We start from the raw sequence: 18,202 nt of genomic DNA on the forward strand, positions 1-18,202 counted from the left end.
CCCTGATGCTTTTGCTAAGCTTGTTCTAAGTAGGTGCTCTAGACCACTGAGCCATCTCTCCAGCCCCTCAAATAGTCTTGATTGCTTTATCACATCACTTACTCTTTCCTAAGTCCCAAAAGAAAGAAGCTAACTTTAGAACTTAGTGATAAAGAAAAAGCAAAACTATGGTTTTCTCCTCTGATGAACTGATTCCTTTCAGATGACAAAAATCTGTTCAGCATGTCCTGTGCTATTTTGCCCTAAAATCCAGAAAACTTAGAACTAAATTTCAAATTCAGTTATGATCATGTTTAACTTCAAGATAATTATAATTATGTTAAGTTTTGTTAAGATTTTTTGGACCTCATTTTTTTTTTATTGTTTTGTTTTGTTTTTTGAGACAAGGTCCCACTATGTAGTTTAGGCTGGCCTTGAACTCACTGTGTATCCCAGGGTGGTCTGGAGTTCCTTGCCATCCTACTGCACGTGGGATTACAGTCATAAACTACCTTGCCCAGGTTGCATCTAACATTTAGTTTCTAGTCTTATACCTTATTGTAAACCTCCTTTAGAGTCCTTGGGAAAACAAATGGGCTAAAAATAAACAACATGGGCTGGCCAAGTGGTACAGTGTGTGCACAAGGCTCTGGTTTACATTCCAAGATTTGAAAGAAAAAAAAAAAAAAAAGATAAATGCACAAATACATGACTTGTCATGATCGTTGAAGAATTTGGAGAACTGAAGAAGATCCAGGAAAAAAGTAACAAAAGAAAAAGAATAGGAGGAGGGGACTGGAAATAGAGGGAGATTGCATCCCTATCTTCTCTAACTCAGATATTGGGCACAGTGCTCGCACATATGGCTTAGTAAAAGAGGGTACTCTATCTGAAATTTAAACTGTTCTGGACTATATCACAAAGAGATGTTGGAGATGGATCCCCGGAGACTCGATCAATATTTTATATGAAGTTACAAAAAAGCTTTAACTTTTTTTGGAACCCAGATCCATCTGATGATCTATTGAACGCGCTGGAACTGGGCTTTCCTCCAGGTGGCAGAAAAATACAAGGGCATAGTTTTTAAAAGTAGAACCTTCCTGCGTTCTACCCATTCTTCCAACTCCAGGTGGCACTACTGTAGAATTCAGACAGTCCTGAGGAAGAATTTGCCTGAGTTGCGAAGTCAAACCGGGAGACTAACATATCAGCTATTTGGGGAATTTCCGGAACCACTCTTGGATGGTTTAAGTCACCAGGTTATTTTCTGTTTGTCTTAACCTCTTTTTATATAACAAATCTATCTTAAGGCGTGGCTTATCTATACATCCACAAATACACCTCTCCACAATTTTTGCCCATAATTTCATGGTGGTCTTACTGATACCTATTCTCAGGTAACCATTTATGCTTAAATGCAGATTTCCCTGGACCCAGAGGAATGCCAGTGATGACCTCTGAGAATCGCCCTTTTATCTTATGGCCAAGAGTCTCCCAGAACCAAGTTACAGAGCCAGGAGTCCCCTGACTCTCGTGGGCTACCCCAAGCCTTCCAAGGCCTCCCCTCCCCCACGCCCGCGCAGCGCAGGTGCGAAAACCTAAGGGGCCGCCCGCGTGAGCCTGCCGGGAGTGGGGGATGGGACACGGGGAGGGGCGGAGGCGAGGGTGGGGGCCCTCCTAAGGTTGCCTGGCGACCACGTTCTCCGCCCAGATCGTTCCACTTCCTCAGCAGGGGTGCTGCGGACGGGGCGGTGGAGGACAGACCTCCCAGAGCGGCGCTCTTCCGGTTCCCCCCCCCCGCCGGGCGGTGGCTGATGCCCGTGACGTCACAGGAGGCGGAGTTAGCGTCCCTGCCGGGTGCTGGAGGCGCCATTGGACCCGGCTTGGCTGGTGAGCCGGGCTGAGGAGCCGGAGCTTGGGCCGCAGTTGTCTCCGCATCAGCTCCTGGTCTCTGGTTCCTCAGCGACATGGCGTGCGGGGCGACACTGAAGCGGCCCATGGAGTTTGAAGCGGCGCTGCTGAGCCCCGGCTCCCCGAAGCGACGGCGCTGCGCCCCTTTGCCCGGCCCCACTCCGGGCCTCAGGCTCCCGGACGCTGAGCCGCCACCTCTTCAGACGCAGACCCCGCCGCCGACTCTACAGCAGCCCGCCCCGCCCGGCAGCGAGCGGCGCCTTCCAACTCCGGGTAACCTGCGCTGCAGCGGGCTTGGCAGGAAGCCCGGCTGAGGCATTGAGGGTGGGGGTGGAAGAGGGTCGTGAACGCCGAGCGATTGCACCCAGGGGCCACTTTTTTGCCTTGAGAAAAAGGAACTGGGGTGCCGCTGGGCCTGGTTGCTTCCGGAGATGGGAGACATCCGGGAAAGGGTAGTGGCCTCACTCTGTCAGTTTTCGATTTTCCTGAAGCTGGAGAGCCGGGATGGGGTGGGCGCCAAGAAAAAAGTGAATACCCAGGGCCTCTCGGGGCTTATACAGTCCCTGAAGCCCCTCCTGCTTCGGCTGCACTGGCTGCCTTGCACATCCATTGGGCCATGGAAAATTGGATTCTGCTCACGAACCCGGCCTTGAGGGGGGCGGGTGACTGAGAAAGGGCGTGAGTGTATGCCGCTCTACAAGGTAGCTAGTAGGAAGACGACCTGATTTCCAGATGTCTTCAGGGACCAAACACCGATGCAAAAAAAATCATAGAATCCGATTTCAGCCTGACCATTTCTACAAGGCATTGGCCATATTTTATTGTATGGCTATTGTCTTGTACCATATAAGGCTTGAAGTCTGTAGATCGTTAGCTGGAATTTTAAATTCCTTCAACATACAGAGGTTCTGGTAGCAGGAATTCAACTATCTGTAATACAGGCAGTGTTCTTCGATAAGGCATTCCACTTCGGCCAAGAAAAGGGCTGGTATGACAGTAGATAGCTATCATATTGCACTAGTGGAGGGGGAAGTGCATTAGCATTAATATTCGCCAGTTTTGAAGGGCTCCCAGAAATGAGAGGCTCTCAAAAATGAATTTTGGCGAGTCATTTCTTTTGTGTTTGCTATTTCTTAAGCAAACTGAAATCCCTTTAGAATAAATTTTTTTCCCCTCACCTCTTTTTCAACTCCCAGTGCCTTGCTTTATTTTCTCCTTCCTCTTCATATTCCTAATGCAGATTTCAGGCTCCAGTTCTCACTCCAAGATTCCTGTAACCAGGCAGTATCCTGAACTTTATTCTTGTGTTCTCATCTTTATCTTGTAATTTTTTTTTCTTTTTTCTTTTTCTTTTCTTTTTTTTTTTTTTTTTTTAGACAGGAGTCTCACTATGCAGTTCAGGCTGGCCTGGACAACTCACTACATAACCCAGGCTGGCCTTACATTTGTGGTGATTCTCCTGCTTCAGCCCGCTGAATGCTGGGATTACAAGCATGCGCCACCAGGCCCAGCTGTGTCCTGGAATCCAAAGAGTTTACTGGTTTTGTTTCACCTGGCTGATCTTTTATGTTTTCTCTACACTGCCTCTGTTCATTCCCTCAGACCTTCTCTTCTTTGCTAATCCCAATAAATTCATTTTTTAAATAGTCAATCCTTTACTTAACCTGTCCTATGAGGAACTTTGTTCTACTTTAAATTGCTCAGCCATTTAATGTTGTACAGCCTTGTGCAGAGCTGGAGATGTTCGAAAAGTTTCTTGTGAAGAGCCTGAAAAAGCAGAAGGCTGGCAGCTGGTTGTGGTACGCACCTGTGGTTCCAGCTGCTGGGGAGGCTGAGAAAGGATTGCTTGTCCCCAGGAATTCATTTTAGCTTGAGCAGCATAATGTGACCCCATCTTAAAAAAAAAAAAAAAAACCATAGGGATCCACTTGGAGTTATTTTTCTTCCATTGCTCCTACAGATACTTGAGGATAGTCATGTTTTTGGGTCTCACATCCACAAAAGGAACTAATACTTGCCTCATTTACTTTTTGTTGAGGATTCCTTTTTTATTATTTTTTTATACAAAGTCTCATTGTATAGTCCAGGATGACCTCAACCCACAGTGATCCTATCTAGATAGTTGCAAAAAGTATAATCAATGTTTGTTTGTTTTATGTATTTGGTACAGGGTCTCAGCCTCCCCAGCAGCTGGAAACACAGGGGTGTGCCTCGGGTGCACCCAGGGGCAGGGCCAGGACCTGGGGGCAAGTGGTGCCAGGGAGCTATCTCAAGCAATGAGTTTTATGTAAACATGTTTTTGCTTCAGTACTACTCTCTAGATGATTTTTGTTGTAGTTCACATTGCAACAATGTTTCATAAGTGATTGTTTAATATATTTGGAGGTTAAATATGGCAGCCTTTAGGGTGATTCTGTTTTTGTTTTTTTGGTACCCAGAATGTTGTGCATAACACTAACCATCTGCACTCTGCTATGGAGCTAACCCCCCAGCCAGAAACACTACTCCTCAAATGTTGGAACCTAATATTTGCGATAATTATACAAATTAGCTTGGTCATGAGAGGGATAGCAGGGGTTGAACACCAAGGCATGCTTGACAGTCGCTCCCTCAATTATTTTGTTTATATTGTGTTATTGTGCTGGGAAGAAAATCCATGCATGATAGGCAAAAGCTGTATCATTGAACTGCACTCCCAGCCCTGTGGTTTTTTTAATTGTTTATTTTGTGTGTGGCCAGCTCAGCCCACCAGGGGGCGGGGTGGGCTGGCATGTGGTGCTGGGGGATTGAACCGTGGTCCCTGTGCTTTGCTTAGCCTAGCTTGTTCTAAGTAGGTGCTTTAGACCACTGAGCCATCTCACCAGCCCAGCACTGTGTTTCTTTTCTTTCTTTCTTTCTTTCTTTCTTTCTTTCTTTCTTTCTTTCTTTCTTTATTGTGTGTGTGTGTGTGTGTGTGTGTGGCCAGCTCAGCCCACCAGGGGGTGGGGCTGGCTCGCATGTGGTGCTGGGGGATCGAACTGCAGTCCTTGTGCTTTGCCAAGCTTGTTCCAAGTAGGTGCTTTAGACCACTGAGCCATCTCACCAGCCCAGCCCTGTGTTTCTTAATGCTTACTGAAATTTGGTTCTGTTGTGAAAGAAATATCAAGTATTAATGATTGATTTTTTGATATTTGTACTTCAGCTTAAATGAAAAGTGTCTTCTGAGTTAAAAAGAATGAGGGAGGAAATGTTGTTGATACACTAAGAATAAAGTTAGCTAATGGTAAAGTGAGTATAATATAACCAGTAACTTCATTTTATAGCATGTCGTGTCAAAAGTTGTAAATTTCTCAGAACTGGTTAAAAAAAAAAACTTCACTCTTAAAAAAAAATATGTGGGCTGGGGAGATGGCTCAGTGGAATAAATACTTCCCTGGCAAGCGCAAAGGGCCTGAGTTCAATCCCTGGTTCCAGGAAAAAAAAAAAGATATGTATAATAGAGCACTTTTTGTCAAATGTCCTTGTCAAATTAAGCCTTTGATTACTTAAATTTTTAATGAGTGGATATTCAGCATGGAATGAAATTGCCTTCAAGGACATTTTTATAAACATGAAGCTTAGCTGCAAAGCAATTAATTGATCATGGTTTGAGAGTTGGATTGGGGGAGCAGTTTAGCTGTGTCTTCAATAGGGTTTGAGACAATACAGCCCTATGTCTGACAAAGGGCAGAAAACCCACAAATAAAGAAAAAAATAGTGTCATGCAACTAGACTGTTTCTATACTTTTTGGTACTGGGGATCAAACTCAGAACCTTGTGCTGGCCAGGCAGGCCCTTATGATTCTGCTGATGCAGTTAGATTGTGGTGGAAAATGGAATTATTAAAATTAATTGGGGCCATTTTTTAGCAAGGCATTGATTGGATGGTGCATTTAAGAGTTTGTAGCAACCCAGGGACCACACCTAGGTTGCTAAAAGAAAATGCTGGGAACCTGTAGAATTTTATGGGTGAGCCTAGCCTGCTGGAATTTGGAAGAATAATCTTAAATAATAAGATATAAGGATTTGGGCCAGCCAAATAGCTCAGTGGATTAAAGCTTCTGCAACCAGCCTCATGCCCCGCCCCCAGCTCTTGGGAGGCTGTAAACAGGCTCATGAGGAGTCCAATCCAGTAGTGAGACCCTGAACATCCTGTAGACCCTTCCCTAAAATAAAAATTAAAAAAAGTATAAGGATTTAATTTTTATCCACTGTTAAAAATAAATTTACGGGCTGGTGAGATGGCTCAGTGGTCTAAAGCACCTACTTAGAACAAGCTTAGCAAAGCACGGGGACCACGGTTCAATCCCCCAGCACCACATGCCAGCCAGCCCCGCCCCCTGGTGGGCTGAGCTGCCCCCCCCACGCACACAATAAATAAATAAATTAATTAAAAAAAATAAATTTACTACTTTTGTTTTTTTGAGATAGGGTCTTGTTATGTAGTGCAAGCTGGCCTTGAACTCACTATGTATCGTAGGCTGACCATGAATTTAGTGATCTTACCTCCTTCCCAAATTTTGCGATTACAGGAGTGCACTGTTACATCTGATTCATATTTGTTTCTTAAAAATGCTATTTTCTGGTTTTTGTGGCCTTGTTTTTCTCCTGTGGATACCATGTTTAGCTTTTTGGATTTGGTAGTCCTACTAACTTCAAAGTTACATCTTTCCATTTGTTCGTTTTGCCATACAGGAGGAGGCAGAGGTTTATCAAAGACCTTCTGTTCTCTTGAACATTGTCCTCTTACTTGTTCTTTCTTGTTTGAAGTCACTGCAATTCCTTATATCCTTGTTTGGATCTGGCAAGTTTGCACTTGAGGAATAATACATTTTTAAAATGAAGACTTCATAAATTCAAAGACCTAAAAATAGCAACTTCAAAAGCAGTCTTATAGCATTCCTAATACTACATTGTTCCACTTTCTAAGAGGAGGTTAAGGAGTTTACTTACATGTGAAGCCACTTTAAGTTCTTGGAAGATACCATCAACTCATTTTGGCATTATTAATCTTTGATTTTGATTCTCACTAAGAGGTACTTGATGTTTATATTAAAGAATTACTAAAGATCTTGAATGACTTCCCAAGGTTACTGTGACACAGCTAGTCAGAAACAAAGTGGCAGCCAGGCGTGGTGGCACCTGGGCTACAAAGTGAGCTCCAGGGCAGCCTAAATTACATATACTGAGACCCTGTCACCAGAAGACAAAAAAAAGGGCAGTAAACAGCAAAGTGGGATAGTTAACAGTTCCCATCACTAACAATATGTGGTTATACCAAAGTACTCATTAGAATAACTTGACCTAGGGGGAGAATGATGTAATTTTCTAGGTTTTGGTTTTTTATTAGGAGGCTTTATGTTATCTGGAAAGTGAGTGAGTACATCATTACACCACAAAAATGAAAAACTTGAAAACCACATCCTTCCAAATTCTTTGTTGTCTCTAGACATGTTCTTCAAGTTAGTTAGTTTTTTGTCTGAGACCGGGTCTCTCCGCTATGCTGTTCAGGCTGGCCTTGAGCTCACTTTGTAGCCCAGACTGGTCTCCAACTCGCAATGATCTTCCTGTCTTGGCCTCCCCAGTGTTGGGATTACAGGTGTGCACCACCACACCTGGCTGCAAGGTAGTTTAGTAATTGACATTTCCTGGACTACTGTTAGTAGCATTAGCAAATTTGGTATATAATTACCCGGTCTTAGTAATAACCTGATTCCAAGTACATTTTGCCTTTAGTAAGATCAGAAAAACTTGTGTAAGCCTTGCTCATCCCTTCTAAGCAGTATATTTTAGCTCCTTCCCTGGTCAGTGTCCAGGTTGTAGACATAGTAGGTTGGGGGCTTTTTGTTGTTTTATTTTTTATGTCATTTTCCTCAAAGACCTTATGAGTCCTCTGTGGAACAAACACTTCATTGTTGCCTTGGGTGATAAGGGTTTCCTCCCTTAATATTGTAGTTAAAATTTAAAAGACCACAAATAACTCCTTTTTGGGTAAAAAAATTTTTTTACTGTGAATTGTACTAACAGATCTGTCGTCATGGCTACAAGAAAATGAATTAAGGAAACTATCTGTAGCATATACCAGAAGAGCTGCTGTTTTAGGTTGTTGGGGTTTTTTTGTTTGTTTTGGTTTTGGTTTTTTTTTTTTTTTTTTTGTGAACCCAGGACCTTTGCACTGTTACATCTCAACATTTTTTCATTTTATTTTGATGGATTTTTTTTCCCCCCAGCTCAGGATGCCTTAAGGGGAGGTCTTATAAGGCAAGAGGTTCTGGGGATTGAACCACAGAATCCTGAGCCTGATTGCTTAAGCAGGCACTTCAACAACTGAGCTAGGGCTGGGGAGAGGGCTCAGTGGAATAAGTACTTCCCTGGCAATCGAAAGGACCTGAGTTCAATCCCCAGTTCTGCCAAAAAAAAAACCACCAAAAAACAAAACAAAACAAAAACTGAGCTAATGGGCAGGCCCCCCCCCCCATTTTATTTTGAGATAGGATACTGATAAATTGTTTTTGGTTTTTGTCTTTCTGAATTAGGGTTTTGCTCTGCAGTTCAGGTTTGCTTCAAACTCACTTTGTAGCCCATACTGGCTCAAACTCAAGCAGTCCTGCTTCAGTTTTCCAAGCGGTAGGATTACAGGCATGTGCCACCACACCCAGCCAGGGTACTAATAAGTTGCCCAGGCTGGGGTTGAACCTGTGATCCTTCTGCCTCATATCCTGTGGGATTATATGCATAGGCCCCCATTCCTGGCTTATGCTGTGTGCTGTTGAAACAGTGGCAGCAAGGGGCTGTAAAAAAATGTTTTATGCTAGAAGACCCTGGGATCAATCCCTGCTACCACCAAAAAAAAAAAAAAAAGTTTATTTGCTTAAATTAATAACATGAGAAGGGGAAGAGGTTGATATTTGCATACTAAAGAAATATTTGAACTCTACTGAAAAGGACTTCCTTGCCTCCCAGAAGAAAGTTTGAAAAATAATGTGAATGCTTAGATTTGTTTCTTTTTTTATTAGAGCAAATTTTTCAGAACATAAAGCAAGAATACAGTCGTTATCAGAGGTGGAGACATTTAGAAGTTGTTCTCAATCAGAGTGAAGCTTGCACTTCAGAAAGCCAGCCTCACTCCTCGCACTCACAGCACCTAGTTCTCCAGGTAAGCATGCTTTAGTGTGCAAAACCCATTTTAATTAAGTTTTTGTAAGTGATACTTATAATGATTATTTCCCAATGTAGTTGATTTCCTTTAATAAGGTTAGTAAAGTGGGTACGTTATATTACTGCTTATACATACTTTTTTATATGTATTTTTATGAATCAGTAAGACTTGATTTTAAAGATTTTTTTTTTTTTTGGCGGAACTGAGGATTGAACTCAGGCCTTTGCGCTTGCCAGGGAAGCTCTTATTCTTTTTATTTAAATTTATTTATTTAGTTAGTTAGTTTTGTGTGTGTGTGTGTGTGGCCAGCTCAGCCCACCAGGGGGCGGGACTGGCTGGCATGTGGTGCTGGGGGATTGTACTGTGGTCTGTGCTTTGCTAAGCTTGTTCTAAGTAGGTGCTTTAGACTACTGAGCCATCTCACCAACCCCGGGAAGCACTAAGCCATTCTACTAAGCCATCTCCGTGGCCCCCAAGACTTGATTTAATTGTAATTATTGTCTCTTATTTTTGTTTTTATTAGTACATTTGCAATACGTAATGATTATTTCACCAGAGTTGGTACATGTACATAATACATCTTGTTTTTACTTCCTCTTTTCTCTCCTGCCTTCCCTTTATGAGTATTTTTAAACCATAGTCATGATATTGGAAGAAATCTTAGATTAATTTATTTTAATTTCACCCACATGGTGTAAGAGCATGCTTCTGCTGTATAACTGCAATGTGTCCATTTGTCATATGTGGCTGTTTAAATTAATTAAAACTGCCTTTTGGATCTGCCATCTGTGGTAGAACCACCACCAAGATACAGATTTTTGTAAAAACCCTTTTGAGGAAGATGCTTGACATTGATACTATAGAAAATGTAAAGGCCAAGATCCAGGATAAGGAAGGAATTCCTCCTGATCAGCAGAGGCTGATCTTTGCTGGTAAGCAAGTAAGAGATGAATACACTTTGGGTTTTTTTTTATTTTATTTTTTTTATTTTTTTAGAGAATAGCTAGTTGTATTGGGGGGGGTGGCCAGCTCAGCCCACCAGGGGGCGGGGCTGGCTGGCATGTGGTGCTGGGGGATTGAACCTCGGTCCCTGTGCTTTGCTGAGTTTGTTCTAAGTAGGTGCTTTAGACCACTGAGCCATCTCACCAGCCCTGATGAATACACTTTGTTTGATTGCAAAGAGTCTGCCCTTCATTTTGTGTGGAGACACTGTATTGGTGCTGAAAAAGAAAGAAGTCTTACACCTCTTCCAAGAAGAATAAGCATAAGAGAAAGGTTAAGGGCTGGCTCAGTAGGCGCAAGGGCCTGAGTTCAATCCCCGGTTCTGCCTAAATAAATAAATAAATAAATAAAAGAGAAAGGTTAAGCTGGCTGTCCTGAAATGGCCAAATTAGTAGTCTTCATTGAGAGTACCCTGCAGTGCTGGAGTTTCATGGCCAACTGCATGGCCAGTGTTGTCTGACTTACTACTTCAACACTCTAGAAGACAAGTACAGTAATTATATGAAGACTAACTACGGCAAAAAAATTAATTAAAATTAACATTTAAAATTTCAGTTTCTGGGCTGGGGATATAGCTCAGTGGCATAAGTGCCTGCCTGGCAAGTGCAAGGTCCTGAGCTTGATTCTGAGTACCAAAAAAATAAAAGAAAAAATTACAGTTTTTGCCAGATATGGTGACACGTGCCTGTAATTGCAGCACTTAGGATACAGAAGCGGGAAGATCGATTTAAGTTCAAGGCCAACCTGGGCTACATAAGTGACACCAAGGCCTGCCTGAGTTACTAGCAAGATCCTGTCTCAAACCCAAAACAAATAAATATAAAATTCTGGTTTCTCAGATGCAGTAATCACATTTCAAATGCATAGTTGCCACATGTGGCTATTGCATTGTGTAAGCAGTTATAGTACATGTGTTATTAACAAAAATTCCCTGTTGGACAGTGTTGCTATATAACATCATTGGCAGGTGCTCAAAAGTACAATATTAGGGTTAGAGGGAATCTTCATAGTCTGTTTCATGCTTGTTTTTTTAATCAGGGTCTGACTACATGGATCAGGCTGGCCTCTTAGTAGCCTGGGCTGAACTCTTCTGATCTTTTTTCCCTCAGCTTTAGAATCATGAGCCACTATGCCTGGCCCTGCAGTCACTAATTGGGCCAGCTTTCCTTGGCATATCCCTGTAAATCTTCATCAAACCCATATTTAAACATCTGGAGTAGTGGTGAACTCTGCCTCCTTTAACTGTAGAGAAATTTGTCCTCACAAAGTGGTCTAGTTTTTAAAAGTTACCTTTCAGAACCTAAGTTGGTGTTTGCCTTGAGATAGAAGGGGAAAGGGAAATGATTTTTATTTATTTTATTTTATTTTATTTTTATTTATTTGAGAGAGAGAGAGAGAGAGAGAGAGTGGTGTGTGTGTGTGTGTGGCCAGCTCAGCCCACCAGGGGGCGGGGCTGGCTGGCATGTGGTGCTGGGGGATTGAACTGCGGTCCCTGATGCTTTGCCAAGCTTGTTCTAAGTAGGTGCCTTAGACCACTGAGCCATCTCTCCAGCCCGGGAAAGGGAAATGAAAAACTGCTTAATGAGTAGGGGGCTTTAGTTTTTGGAGTAATGAAAATGTCTTGGAACTTCCTAAGTATGGTTGCATAACTTTGTGACCATATATGCCAAATCCGTTCACTTTAAAATGGTTAATTTCCCTTCCCTAAGAAGTATTAAAAAAAAAAAAAAAAAAAGGTTAATTTGACGGGCATGGTGGTGTATGCCTGTGCTCCCAGCATTCTGGGAAGCTGAGGCATGAGGATTACCCCAAGTTCCAGGCCAGCCTGAACTACATATGAGACCATTTCAGAGGAAAACAAAAGGTTAATTTTAAGGGCTATGGGGATAGCTTAGTGGTAGAGTGCTTGCCCAGCATGCCTGAGACCCTGTGTTCAGTCCCCACTGCCACAAAACAGAATCAAATGGTTAATTCTATGTTAGGTAAGTCTCAGCTTAATAAATTATTATTTGTAGGGCTGGGGATCAAACTCAGGACATTGCACATGCTAAGCAATTATTATACTACTGAGCTACACTGCCAAACTAGTGTGTGTGTGTGTGTGTGTGTGTGTGTGTGTGTGTGTGTGTTTTGTCTCCTTATAACCCAAAGATCCTAGCTCTGGAACCATATCCTTTCTAATTGCTCTTGCACATACATGATACACCTTTGAATAATAATTTCTTGAGATTTTGGTAATAAAATTTAAAGTCATAAAATATGTTACAGTTAGAAAAAATGACTGCCTATTCATTTTTTGTAGCCAAGTATAGGGGTATACATCTGTACTTCTAGCACTCTTGGGAGCCTACAGCAGGAGGATTGCTGTGAGTTTGAGGCCCCAGTTGGCCTACATAGTGAATTCAACATGAGCCTGAACTATATCATGAGACCCTGTCTCAAAAAAAAGTGCAGAGATTACAGGTGTGCTTGGGTTACAGGTGTGTGCCACTATACCTGGCTAAACCTGTATTTAAGAAGGATCAAGAAGCCAGTTGCATTGGCACATGCCTACCTATAATCCCAGCTGCTTGGGAGGTTGAGGCACAGTGGTCACAGGTTCCACATCAACTTGTGAAACTCAGCAAGTTCTTGTCTGAAAACAAAAAGTTGGAATGAAGGAATAGAATATAATTTAGCACTCCCTGGGTTCAATCTTCATTACCACTACAAGGAAAAAAAAAGAAAAAAGGATTTAAGAATGTGCTTGAACTTAACATTTGAATGGCCTTACATGTTAATCACTTTGTTAAAGTTACTTTTATTGGGTAAGCCCTTTAGTCTCCTGAGCCTCAAACTCCTCTACTAACTTACCAGAATCAACTGCAATTTGTTTCTTTTTTTTTCTCTTCCTTTTTTTTTTTTTTTTTTTTTTTTTACTAGGAATCACACTTGCCAGGCAGGCCCTGTCCCCACTGAGCTACATCCCCAGTTTTAGTTTTTATTTATTTTATATTTTGGAGAATGGTCTGTGGGGTGTTCAGGGTCTCACTACTAGATCAGACTCATAGTGATCCGCCTGCTTACAGCCTCCCAAGAGCTGGGATAACAGGTGCACACCACCACAGCCCGTCTCAATTGCTATCTCAGCATGCCATGGGGGTGGTCCTAGCACGACAGGCCCGGTAATCAAACCCCCAACCCCTGCCTGTAGTTTTGTTTAAACCCAAGGCCTTCACACTGAATTACATCAGTAGTGTGTGTATGCTTCCCCCCTCCTCTTTTATAAATTTAGAGAGAAGGTCTTGCTAAGTTGTCCACACTAGGCATATGCTAGGAATGAACTTGGGGTCTTCCTGCCTCAGCCTGCCAGAGTGCCAGCGCTATTGGCATGTGCTACCATGCTGCCTGTGGAGCTTAATGAAAAGATTGTTGAGGTTATAATGTGACTTAGTGGTAGAGTGCTCACCTAACATTTGCAAGTCTGTGTTCTGTCATCAGTACTACAAAACAAAAGACTCCTTGCTGCAGAATGAAATAAAAATGTGCATCTTACTAAGTTTGAAGATAATTATAATTACGTTGCATTTCTGTGATTAAACGTGGGTCTAGCTCAGGGACAGTGAACATTTTGGAGCTTGCAGTGGTAACAGTCAGCTTGGCTGTGGCACATAGATTTGCTACTACTACTAGATTTGCTACTAGTCTAGTGATGTCCAAAGATGTAAGTAGCTCTCATACTTTGAATGTACTGTTTCCTGATTCAGACTGGATCCTGTAGATGAACTTTAAGCTTTTGCTTATCCTTTGTAAAATGAGCACTGGGTATGGGCTTCATATTGTTACGGCATTAGAATTGTTTTTCTGTATGTAGATTGAGTAGCACACTTGGATATTTGTTGCTCCTCCTAACTCTGGCTTTTATATATCTCAAGGGCCTTTGGTATAAAGTTATTAATCCTGAACCTTAGAATTGGAATGTGTCATGTAAATTAGATTTATCTTTTGGCCAGGTTCCTCCTGGATGAAGAAGGACCAGCCCAGCTTTACCCTTCGACAAGTTGGAATAATATGTGAGAGGCTCCTAAAAGACTATGAAGATAAAATTCGAGAGGAGTATGAGCAAATCCTTAATACCAAATTAGCAGGTAGGCTGAGACAATGATTATGCTATTGTTACTAAGATTCAGTAACAACTAATTTAGAAAAGTGGAGGGTGTTATGCAAGACAACTCATTGAGTTGTGAATTTTACTCTTTGGTAGTGATAAACATGTCATTTATATATTAGATGTTAGAATTCTTCATTTGCATTTCTGAAAGATAAAGCAGGCTCTTCATATAAGCATTTTCCACATAAATAAAAGCATTGATTTTAAAAAAAGGACATAAAAAAGGATAAGTGTGTTGGCACAGGCCTATAATCCCAGTATTCAGAAGGTTGAGATAGGAGGGTTGTTAAAAGTTCCAGGCCAGTCCTACGCTAACTCCTTAGCCAGACCTTATGTTAAAGAAAAACCGAAACAGAAAAATGGTTATGTGAAAATCCACATTAATAAATTCTATTAGATTAGAGGAGTCCTCTTAATATAAATAACCAATTTCCCTTTAAGATCCTTTAACCAGCCAGGCAAGGTCACATACCTATAATCCTAATGCCGGGGAGACTGAGGCAAAATGATGACTGTGGGTTCATGGGCAGTCTGAGCCACATAGTGAGACCTGGACTCCAAAACTATAGTTTGGAAAAAAAGAAAGCATTGAGTACACTGCTCAGGCTAGCTATCTGTTAAACAGGTGGGTTATGGTACTAACCTCCCAGCAGGTATTAGAATACAGTATTGTCAATATCCCACTTTTTGGATATGGCAGTATCCTGTGATTTGTAGGATGCCTCAGAATAAAAAAAAAAAAAAAGACCTTGTTCACAATAAAACAAAAGATTTTTTTAAATTTTAATTTTATTGAGAAATATGAATGAGACAGTTTCAAAGCTGAATAATAGCACAGTTTCGATAATCAATGCATTGTACATTGTTGTCGTCTTAGTGGTTATCCATAGTACAAGAAGCAGGTGGGATATCCTGTCCAAACACAATTAGTACACCTCTTTCTGCTCATTGAATTAAGCGAAAGTAGCTGTATATCTGTTGTATTTAAAACAAAGATACTTGATTAGTGGAAGCCCATAAGTAGAGCCTCCTATCAAAGGAAGGGATCTTAGGAATAAAAAGTAGTGTATGTTTAGCGAAAGAGGACGTTATTGGGATGAGAGAGGTTTTAGGCAGTCACTTCAAATTAGATTCCCTTATAAAATTAATTGGGTCCTTTAATAGATTCTTTATATTCTAAGAAGTTATTCTGTAATAAATACTTTATTTCTTCTGTCAGGTGGCTCTGAGTCACTCCTTTCCACAGATGTGAGACTGCATTTTCCCTTTCCGCTGACTTTCTAACTCCAGAGTGACCTCTCTGTAGCGCTTCCACAAGTACATCATACAGAGTTTCTCATGACTTTCTGGGCATCCTGCTACTTCTGTTTGTGTTTTTCAATGTGTGTATTGAAATTTACAGTAAAGAAAGAAATGTAAAACTTCATGTCCCCCAGGAGATATATGACAATTTCTTGATCTGTAGTTGTGAGTGTATATTTCAGTAGGAAATAGAGTTACAGCAGAGGAGAGATGGTTATTAGGAAAATACTGTTACAGGTCAGTGGCTAACTGTAAAAAGCAGGGGCCGGGAAGATGGCCCAATAGAATAAAGTGCTTCCCTGGAAGCACAGGGACCTGAGTTGTAAAATAAACAGTTCTCAGTAACCTTTAAAAGGACAGCTTGAGCTGGGCATGGCAGCACATGGCTGTAGTCCCACCACGTAGGAAGCTGAGGCAGGAGGATTGCCCTAAGTTTGAAGTCATCCTGAACTATAGAGTGAGACCATTTCAAAAGAGGAAAAGAAAAAAGAAAGAAAGCAGGCCAGGGAGATGGCCAGTGGCTCAACTGCCTGTCTGAAGTCCTAAGTTTCATCTCCAGTACCACAAAGAAAAAAAGAAATACAGACAAAAAAGGAAGGTCTGAGAGAGGGAATTCAGAACGGAAAGGTACATGTGAACCTGATGGTCAGTTCTAGAAAACTTGGGGATGGAGAGACAAATTTCTTTGATAAATATATATTGTTTTTCTACCCTCACAGAGCAGTATGAGTCTTTTGTGAAATTCACACATGATCAAATTATGGGGCGATATGGGACAAGGCCAACAAGCTGTAAGTATATCAACTTTTGTTTGTTTGATTTTCTAAGTTCTAAGAGCAAGATTTTTTTTTTTCCTTAATTGAATACAAGGTCTCACTATGCAATTCGGACTCCTGGTGATCCTGTCTCAGCCTCCCCAGTGCTGGGATTACAGATGTGTGCCACTATGCTCAGTTTTGGGACCAACACAGCATGCCCACGGTTCTAGGGCTGGCATGGCATGTACCAGGGATTGAACCCAGGTCCTTGCGCTTGCCAGGCAGGCACTTAGACTGTTGAGCTGTCTCCCCAGCCCAAAGAGCATGATTTTGATAAGGGATATCCTTGTCTCCTGGGAATAAAAGGCCCCTGTGAAGTACAGTAATAGCTAAAGAACACTTAGCTGCCTTGCACTCACCTAAATACCTAAATCCTCACCATATTACCCTGATAGTAACTATGAGGGAGGAACTATTAGTGCCATTTTATAGGTAAGGGTAACTCTTAGAAAGGTTGAATAATTTGCCTAAGTCACATAACTAGAGCTTTAACCAGCATTGAAATCTAAGGTAGTCTTGACACTAGCACCAGCTGTTTGGTTGCCTGTATTTTCTATAGAAATTGGTTCTAGTCATTACTTAATGAAAGTGGGAAGCTAGGCATGGTGGCTCCTGTCCGTAAGCCCAGCAATTGGGAGGCTGAGGCAGGAGGATCACCATGAGTTGGAGGCCACCCTGAACTACATAGTGAGACCCTGTCTTGGAAGAGGAAAAAAAAAAAAAAATCAAAAAAGTTGATTCCTTCAGCTAACTGACCATTTCTTAAATCTGGGGGCTAGGGATTTAACCCAGTGGCACAGCCCTGCCTAGCAAGCACAAGGTCCTGAGTTTGATTCCTGGTACCAAAAGAGAGAATTTCTTTTTTTTTCTTTTTTTAATGTATTTTATTTTTTAAAGAATAAAAATAGCAATAAGAAAAATAGTAACAGAAATGATACAAAATTTCACTGAACAAAGTAATAGGAATTCAACAATGGTTGCTGTATTGCATGATGTTATCTTCACATTAATTGTTTAGGTAATTAGATACAACCATGCAAAATTGGTTTAAAACAAAACAAACACCAAAAAAGTTATAAGAAATAAAATAATAATAGGGCTGGTGAGATGGCTCAGTGGTCTAAAGCACCTACTTAGAACAAGCTAAGCTAAGCAAAAGCACAGGGACCGCAGTTCAATCCCCCAGCACCACATGCCAGCCAGCCCCGCCCCCTGGTGGGCTGAACTGGCCACACAATCAATCAATCAATCAATCAATCAATAAATTTTTTTAAAAAAGAATGATAAAAATTAAGCATTAACTGCTTCTTTCAAAAGACCAGCAGACATTAGCAGTAAAATTATCCAAATTATCTGCATATATACATAGATATATCTTTTCCACTTCTTTCTTTTGAGCTTTTCCTCATTACTGTTCCAGGTACACTTTTGATATTTAAATTTCTTCTTTCTTTATCTTTTGTGGTAATGGGGATTGAACTAAATTTCTTCTTTAAAAATAAATGGTCCTTTATTTATATTATATTCTGCCTTTTTTGTTATGTTTTGTCAGAAACAGGTGTTCCATTACTGAAAGAGAAGCTGTATTTGGAGGAGAGAATTTCTTAAATCTAAATATTTTACAGCTACCAGTTTCTGAAAGCATAAATTATAAATAACCAAATAGCTAACAACTCTGACCAGGTTTATTGTTAGTGACTTGATAAAGCATGACACTACATTTTTGTATTATTCTTACCCTCTTTTGTATTTTATTTCTAATTTGCAGACGTATCCTGAAGCTTTCCTGCATATCTGGGTACCGGGTTTGACCTCAAGAGATGGCTGCTGTACACTTTTTGCAACTGGTTTGATATCACATTT

General features: G+C 41.3%; 2 protein-coding genes across 2 annotated transcripts in view; one reads left to right on the forward strand and one right to left on the reverse strand.

The window, feature by feature from the left end:
- Rhbdl2 (rhomboid like 2) overlaps window positions 1-1,948 on the reverse strand; it is a 74,118-nt gene extending 72,170 nt beyond the window's left edge. Inside the window, exon 1 of the mRNA XM_023701047.1 lies at window positions 1,667-1,948. Coding sequence (XP_023556815.1) covers window positions 1,667-1,948 — 282 coding nt within the window. The remainder of the gene's footprint in view (window positions 1-1,666) is intronic.
- On the forward strand, window positions 1,820-18,196 carry Akirin1 (akirin 1). The gene is given in 6 exon segments (XM_004648921.2): window positions 1,820-2,163; window positions 8,925-9,035; window positions 9,038-9,064; window positions 14,062-14,196; window positions 16,241-16,312; window positions 18,108-18,196. Coding segments are annotated over 6 exon segments (573 nt in total). The 5' UTR covers window positions 1,820-1,946; the 3' UTR covers window positions 18,119-18,196.
- The last annotated feature ends 6 nt before the right edge of the window (window positions 18,197-18,202 follow it).

This window comes from Octodon degus, unplaced genomic scaffold (assembly GCF_000260255.1).
Source record: "Octodon degus isolate 3935 unplaced genomic scaffold, OctDeg1.0 scaffold00130, whole genome shotgun sequence".
NCBI lineage: Eukaryota > Metazoa > Chordata > Mammalia > Rodentia > Octodontidae > Octodon > Octodon degus.